Raw genomic sequence first — 8280 nt, forward strand, 5'->3', positions numbered from 1 at the left:
CCACATCCTAGCCTCGGCGATTCACAGTTGGCTGCCATCTCAAAGTCTACACAGAAATCGAAATATAGTGATATACACCTGAAATCTATATAATGTCATAAACCAATGTTACCTCAGTAAAAAACTACATAAATAAATCCTCCAACTTAATATTTCATATACAGAAAAACTCAAATTATAATTAGTTGATTAATAATGTTACTACCTTATGGTGTTGCTATAAGGAATAAATACGTCAGTGCACATAAATACTGAGAACAATGCCTGGCATTCCGTACATACTGTTATTGTTTTTCCGGAGTGGCCCAAATAAACCCACTGGGACCAAACAGTCATCAAAAGTATTGCCTCGTTTTCACTGAAATATTATTCTACTACCAAAGCTAGATTCAGTGAACCATGGATAGATAATAAATATGGCCAGAAACTTCTATTAATAACCATCCATCCTGAAGTTAATAAACAACATCGAGCAGTGGCCTTCCTTGAGTTAACCACATCATCCCCTTCCAGTCTCAACCTTTGCAATCTCGTGGCAATTTAATCAAATAATGTGATAGAAATTATAAGTTTTGATAAATTTTAGAAGTACAATTTAAAACTGAATAGAAGCTATTTAACTCTGCAGAAAAACCTTTTCTAGATGAAGATCAAACATTGGATAAATGACAAACTTTAAAATCTGCTAACCAAATGTTGAAGTTCAAAAGACCAGACTATATCAAAGCACGATATATTTACTCCTATAAATATCCATATTTGTCATCATAGCATTTCGAAAGCTAAAATTGGGAATTTTTATATAGAGCATTTTACTTTTAAAAACCAAAACAGCAAAAAGCAGAGTTCTTGTATTATTAGTTTTGATCCAGACAATCGATTTCTCTGACACTCAGTTATCTGAAAGTAAGAATAATAATAATTTTCCTGCTTATTTCATAAAATTTGGGGTACAATTAAGTTAAACAATATATATTAAAAAATTTTACATAATGTAAATTGTTCTGCAAATGCGTTATTTTTACATTATTTTATTTGTGTTGCAATGTTAGAATGCTCATAAATACAAGGACACTAACCAGAGACACGCATGTACATACATAGACGGAGGTTATACGTTATATTTGAGCCCTTAGAAAGGAGACACCAAATTACAGTAGGTGTTATAATCATTTTCCTTCTTTGAATCTATTTTTCTCTAATATAGTAATTTTAAATTTGTAGAAAGAGGGAAAATAAAAATTATGGAAACTACATTAGAAGATTCTAATAGCTTCAACTTAAAAGGTTGAAGATAAGGTCAAGAAATGACTACCGTCTGAAATTTAATCCCATAAGAATAAATTAGAAAAAATTAATGATCTTAATTATCTGCATCATTGACCCACTCCAAGAGACTTTGGAAATAATGTTGCTGCTAAGAGTAAGGTGTATCTCAAATCCAATCGTGCAAACTGGGTGATGAAAGCCATGAGCTATACAGTGGTTTTGTAATTTGTCTTGCATGAGATAACAGTGAATAATTTTTTTAAATAAATAATAATTCGTTTCTAAAATTTTTAAGTCATGAGGAGTAAAATTATTTACCTAGATAGAAATAGCCTTACTTACAACAGAATTTCTTAAAGAGAACTAAAACAGAACACGAACATCAGAGTGTACTGGTAGGATTTCTGGGCCTGTTCCTAAACCAACTAATTGACGCATTAGGATACCAACAGGAAACATGTCTGTCAGGATCCATCTTTGGCTCAGGAAAGACCCTCCTGGTGATCTAACCTAATCAGAAGCAAAAGTCATAGATCAATACATATCATCTTCATTTTCCTCGTTAAATACTGAAGACATAAGAACATTATGGAAGATTTTTATTAACTCTAGGGAACTAGATGAATTTCCCTTTTACAGTCTATGTCAATAATTCTCAAACTTTAATATATATAAGAACAACCTAAACAGCTTCTAATAAATGCATATTTCCGGGCCATGACTAGATTCTAGGTTTTCAGATTTCCAAATTGGCCTCTCTTGAGCATTATATTCTTGTCACCTCTGGAAGAGAAGAAAAAGTCAAGCACCTGGATCTGAAGAGCCATAATGTAGACCAGCTCAAGGCCTTTGAGTGATTCACCAAGGAACCAAGGAACCACTCTCTACACAGTCCACCTGAGCATCCAGGTGATCTTTCTCTCTCTGCCTCCTGGTTTATCAAGACCCTTAACAACCTTGATTAATATTGAACATCCTCAATTACCCAGAATTCTGTAGGGCAAATTAATTGACAAATGAAATAGAAATTTATTCTACTATCCCTTTTACAGACAACTTTCTAAATAAGCGGTGCTAAGAAGTAAAAATGTTTGAAGCAAATAGTTTCAATGACTATTCTCTTCACAGTTGAAATTTTTGCAAGGCATATGTCAATGCTTTATGAGACAGGAATAACAGAATGGGAAACTAATAGAGAGGAAGCAAAGTGATTTACAGAGTCTTTGAATGTTTTTCTTTATATTTAAGGTTTCTTCTCAAGTTTCAAGTTGAGTGCTTTAAGGTTTTGTAATTTAAAATAGGGAGAAAGACCTGACTGTTTCTTCAGTCACAGTTCCTTCCTTCAGTAAGATTGGCTGTGCTTTGGAACCTTAATCAAATATCCAAGATACAACCCTCCATTTTTTCCTCCCTAAGAGAAATTGCTACATTCTAGTTACATCTTATTAAGCTTGCTCCTTACTTTCCAAGGGATATGAAAAATATACAGACATCCAGGGAAGACTCACATCTGGTCCCATACCCATGTATAGGAGTAATCGAATGGTAACTTCTGCTTTTAGCCCCTGGGGCTTCTCTACTACTGCATGCTGGGATGCCTATGGGAACCTACTTAGTCATCCTCAGACATATGCCTAAGACATATGTCACCCTTTATGACACACACATCCCTTAGCAAGTAGCAAGCATCCAAGTCAGCTCTCAACATAATGCTAGGTAGACTGTATTGAACAACTCCAAGAGGTGCTGTTCACACAATGATGTGAATGGAGGCCACTTAGAATAGTCAATTGGCAGCTCTGATCCAAGGTAGGAGCTCCTTTACCTTATCTTTTGTCCTAGAGAGATCAGAGAATATTCCCATGATGATGATGATGATGATCAAACTAATAATGATGGACAAAACTTGTGAATATCTCCCATGGGCTGATTACCTATATTGTAAAGAAAGAAGGACTAGCTGGAAAAAAAACTGCTTAAATATCAAAAACTTTGAGGAACGTTTACTAGTAACCATTATTGTCCTCTTAAAGCAGAGGGTAAATGGAATGAGGTTAAATTATTAGAAAATGACAGTTTCATTGGATTTTTTTCTCAAAAAAGGGCTGATGGAATTATGCATAGAAAAAACACCCAGTAAATGTTGTAACTTAATCTAGTACAAAAATCTGACTTTGGAATTTCCTCTGTCTCCTATCTGTGAATTTATAGCACTATCAGAATAAAGCCATAGGGAGGAAAAGCTCTTCTCTTGTAGACTTTGAAGATTTAAGGTATTTACTCATAAATGATAGTTTTTGGAGAGATTTGAACAAACGAATTCAAATCAAAGTACTAAAATTAGTACAGCAGTTTTGTAAATAACCCTGCAAGTCATAAAGCAATTCAAATCACGACAAGCTAAATTAATCACAATGAATGCAAACATTTTTAAATTTAACTGTTACAGAGTCTCGGTCTACACCTTGGCAATAACAATTTCTGCATCAGATGAAACACAGAGGCCACTGAGATTCTCTCAACCTAATAGTCACATCTTGAGAAATCTATACAAATGTTACCAACCTAGTCAAACATAGTCATCAGTTTCTGATTTTTTGGCTCCCTACCCCCAAGCGCCCAATCTGTGAAATCCTTCACGGGTAAGTTCTACATATGAAAAGAACCTTTGATCTTAACTGCTTTTGCCCTTTAATTTCTTTTTTAAATCCTCATGATGCAATCTTTCCAAATACTTCCTTTGAAATGAAAAATAGTCAACTAACTGATTAAAATCCTTTCTCCCCACCACTCTGGCATCCTTACACAACATCAAGGCACTGAATAATTTCATCACAAGAAATCATTTTATTTACATTGAAAAAGATATAAAATGGTATTACAATGAAAAATATTGGTTTGCTACCTTAATGATAGTGATTATGAATTCCAATCCTGAATTAACGATGTCTGTTTTTAACAGAAAATCAATTTACCAATGCTTCCAGGCAATTTCAAAAACTTGTCTTAATATTAGATCATTGCCAAAGACCCCAGCACCTGAATTATACATTTGTACATTACTGTGCAGAATCTATCACATTTTAAGGGCTCATTTTTTACTATAAGATCTGGCTTTCAGTCTGTACATATATGGAGGAATAACTTTTTAAGTGCTGCTGTAAAGTCCTTAAGGGCAAATGAATGGAGAAATGCACCTCAGAGGAAACAGGCAACCTCCGCAGGAATGGGAGAAAGTCAAAGGTTGCCTTTGTATCTTCCTAATATTCCAGCTGAATCCAACTCCACTGAACACAGCACTCAATTTTTCCAGTTTAAATATTATACAGTTGATGATTAATGCTAAACTGGTGTCTTCAGGATGATAAACCAGAAATTAACTTCTAAGTTTTGCTCACATGCTCTGACCACTACAGTCTGTCTTTTTCTTGGCTAAGAAATAGACATATTGTCTTAGTCATTACATACTGGAAGAAAAGACCACTTAAATGTTAGAAATTTGACTTTGAGAAGTCAATCTAGTTTGCTTAGTGTAATGACCTTATTTTTAATCGATGGATGTTGAGACAATATCTTAGATGGGGGAGTGACTCATGAAGTATGTAGGAGTCATGAATAAGAGAGGCTTGCCTTAAACCGGAGAACAGACTGGTGTTGAGATGGTGAGTTAGGAACAAGTTTCAAAAGGAGCAAAGTGCAATGACTTACCTGTAATACTTTGGGTAAATTGTTAAATAGAGCTTGGCCAGCACTCACTTTGTATTTGACGCCTCTCACTGTACCATTTTTGCTTAAAATGTTGACTCTTCTTGTACCAAATGCCTTCTCACTGGCAGCCCTTGCTAACACCAGCAAGTTATCCTCGTCATTCTCATGCTCATCACCTTCTGATCCTATGTGGCCATTTTGCTGTCCCTCAGACTCACTTAGTCCATCTATGCCACAGATACTGGCACATTCAGAATCCAGAGAGCCTGCCGGTTGCCCATCTTCATACACCTCCTTCAGAACTCGCCCGCTGTGAGATGACGCGATCCGAAACCGGACTTTCCGTGGCCTGTCATTTTCTGGTTTCGTCTCCCTTTTTAGCATGGTCACATCCACCCCCATAAACAGTTCACATAATTCTGGATTCCCTTGCTATTACGTTAGTTCACCTGCCACATGGCAATATTAGAGCTTAATTCTAGTGACAGCAGCAGTCACGAAACTAACATTGAAAGGAAAGAAGATTCCCAAGAACTTACAGCGCATCTCTGCTATTAATAATGAATGTGTGTGTGTGTGCTATGGTTACCTTTAAACTAAAACCTGCAAAATGATCCCAGCCTTTAAATATTAACTAGCCATGGTGGATTCTTTAACAGGACAAGTGCAAGAAAGTGGCATGCAATGAAACAGAAAATAAGTACAGAACAAAGAAATGAAAGACTGGAATTTTGAAGCCAATGGTGAGTGAGAAAAGGATCTTAGCAGCAGAAATAGCTTTAGTTCATTGTCCAGAGTGGAGGCCAGAGATAACATATGGAATCAACTGTGTAGGAAGGGAGGTCCCAGACTTCTCACATTGCTCGTTTCTCCTGTCTTTCTCTCTCAATGGGCAATCTTGATAAAGGGCAATGAGCATGCTACAACCCTGCATAAAGCTATCAATATTGGTTCTTATTAAAGCATCAATTACACTTTACCTACATTGTATAAGATGAATTTTCAATCTACATCTTCAGGTACAAGTAGTTTTGCTAAAGAATAACTTTTTAACAGACTCTCAAAAGAGAACTTTGGCTTTGTGGCTTTCCCACTTCGGCTAGCGGAAAATGTTCTCCTCCACAGAGGGAAAGGTTTTGGAAAGGAAACATATGGAACAATGAGGGAAGAATGGAAAATCCTCCAAGCCAGCCAGATCAGCCAAAGCAATCCAAGTGATCAGCACTGATAAATACTCCATCCAAATCACCCATGCATAGAGAAGTTTCCTCCTTGCTCTGTGCCTGTGAATTTCCTGTCACTTTGGCAAACACTTGAAGAACCTCTTAAGATACAAGACCATATTGAAACTTAGACTATAGGGAGTACCCCCACCTGTCTGTACCTCCAGAGGGAGCATATATGCAGCTGGCCCTCACAATGCATGTCAAGTTTTTTAATGTTTATAATTTTATCTGGTTATGAACTTAATTTTTACTTATTTTATAAAATTCAGAGAATAGCACAAAATTGAAAAAAAGTCACAAATAATATCACTAGAGATACTAATAATTTTGTGAATTTTCTTCCAGTCTGTATGAAGATGAGATGCTCTGATGCTCACAGAACTACATTGCCCAGCCTCTTGCATTTAAGAGGAGAGGGAATAAGTGCCTAGCATTTTCTGATGGGATGTGAGCAAAAGTCATGCATCATTTGTGGACTAAGGTGGTTGGGACAGAGACAGTGCCTTGTTCATGCTATTTCTCTTCCTTCCCCACCTGCTATCTGGAAGACCCCAGCAATGTTGAAGCCAAATACTGAGCTTGTCAGAGTCACAGAGAAATTCACAGCTAACACCACCCTGAATTGGACTATGGACTATGCTATGAGCAAAAGTAAGCCTGTATTGTGTTAAGCAATGGAGACTGAAGTTTAAAGGCTGTTTGTTAGAGCAGATATCATTACAGAATTTGACTAATGTGCTCTCATATATAAAATCATACTGCACTTATTTAGTTTCTTGGTTTTTCCATTCAGATTTATATAGCGAGTCATTTCTTATATCTTTATTTCTGAAAAACATGAATTCAACGTATATACTAAAAGTCCTTCTAATAGCTATACTATGTTTTATTTTACTCTTTCTGGATTACCGGATGTTAAAGTTATTTAAAATATTTAGTAAAAAAAATGCTGTACTGAATATTCTTGCTCATAAATCAGTGTACATATATCTAAGTAGTTCTTTAGCACAAATTCCTTTGTGTAAAGTTAATGGGGCAAGAATTTTTTTAAATGTAGAGCTTTTGATACAAACTGTGAATTGCTTATGAGAAAAGTTGTATAATTTATACTTCTACTAGCATGTGAGTTACTATTTTACTGTACTCTTGTTAATGCCAACATTGAAAATTACCAGTTTTCAATACTTTTTACTTTGCCAAGTTGAAAAGCAGTGTTTCATTGGTGTTATATTTTCCCAACTTTGACCACTATTTTTTCTTTTTTTATGTGTGTTTTTTTTTTTTCTTTGAGGAAGATTAGCCCTGAGCTAACATCTGCTGTCAATCCTCCTGTTTTTTGCTGAGGAAGACTGGCCCAGGGCTAACATCCGTGCCCATCTTCCTCTACTTTATTTGTGGGATGTCTGCCACAGCATGGCTTGACAAGCAGTGCATAGATCAGCACCAGGGATCCGAACCAGCAAACCCCGGGCCGCCAAAGCGGAACGTGTGAACTTAACTGCTGTGCCACTGGGCTGGCCCCATGACCACTATTGATAATTTTCATTCTGAATATTTTCTTCCTATAGAACTCTCACTGAAGAGAAAGATGGAGAAATATGAGAATCTCTACCACATGGCTAATCAAATTGGCAATCAAACATTAGAGAATTCTATATAATGCCAAAAAAGAAACGGGGGAGGAAAAGAGGGAGAGAGAGAGCACTATGTCAACTATATCTAAGTGACAATATAAAGTGGCTTTAACTCGGCAAAGTATAAGAGTATATAGTCAAAGTATACAACAAGAGAACTTAAGTGAGGAAATATTTATTGGGGCAGAAGAAAAATAACAACGAAATTTTACATCCAAACGTCTAGATCTTTCAGAATACACAGTAATGAGTGGGAAGGGCAGGGATATTAGCTTAATCAAGAAAAAAATCAGGGGCTGGCCCCATAATCGATTGGTTGGGTTCCTATGCTCGTCTTCAGCAGCCTGGGGTTTCACTGGTTCAGCTCCTGGGCACAGACACGGCACCGCTCATCAAGTAATGATGAAGCAGCATTCCACATAGCACAACCAGAAGCACTCACA

At 36.4% G+C, this 8280-nt stretch overlaps 1 protein-coding gene across 1 annotated transcript in view; it reads right to left on the reverse strand.

Annotated features, from left to right (window-relative positions):
* Positions 1 to 5551, reverse strand: part of GRXCR1 (glutaredoxin and cysteine rich domain containing 1) — a 111662-nt gene extending 106111 nt beyond the window's left edge. Inside the window, exon 1 of the mRNA XM_014857104.3 lies at positions 4978 to 5551. Coding sequence (XP_014712590.3) covers positions 4978 to 5379 — 402 coding nt within the window. The 5' untranslated portion in view covers positions 5380 to 5551. The remainder of the gene's footprint in view (positions 1 to 4977) is intronic.
* Positions 5552 to 8280: the final 2729 nt, after the last annotated feature.

This window comes from Equus asinus, chromosome 3 (genome assembly GCF_041296235.1).
Source record: "Equus asinus isolate D_3611 breed Donkey chromosome 3, EquAss-T2T_v2, whole genome shotgun sequence".
NCBI classification, from domain to species: domain Eukaryota; kingdom Metazoa; phylum Chordata; class Mammalia; order Perissodactyla; family Equidae; genus Equus; species Equus asinus.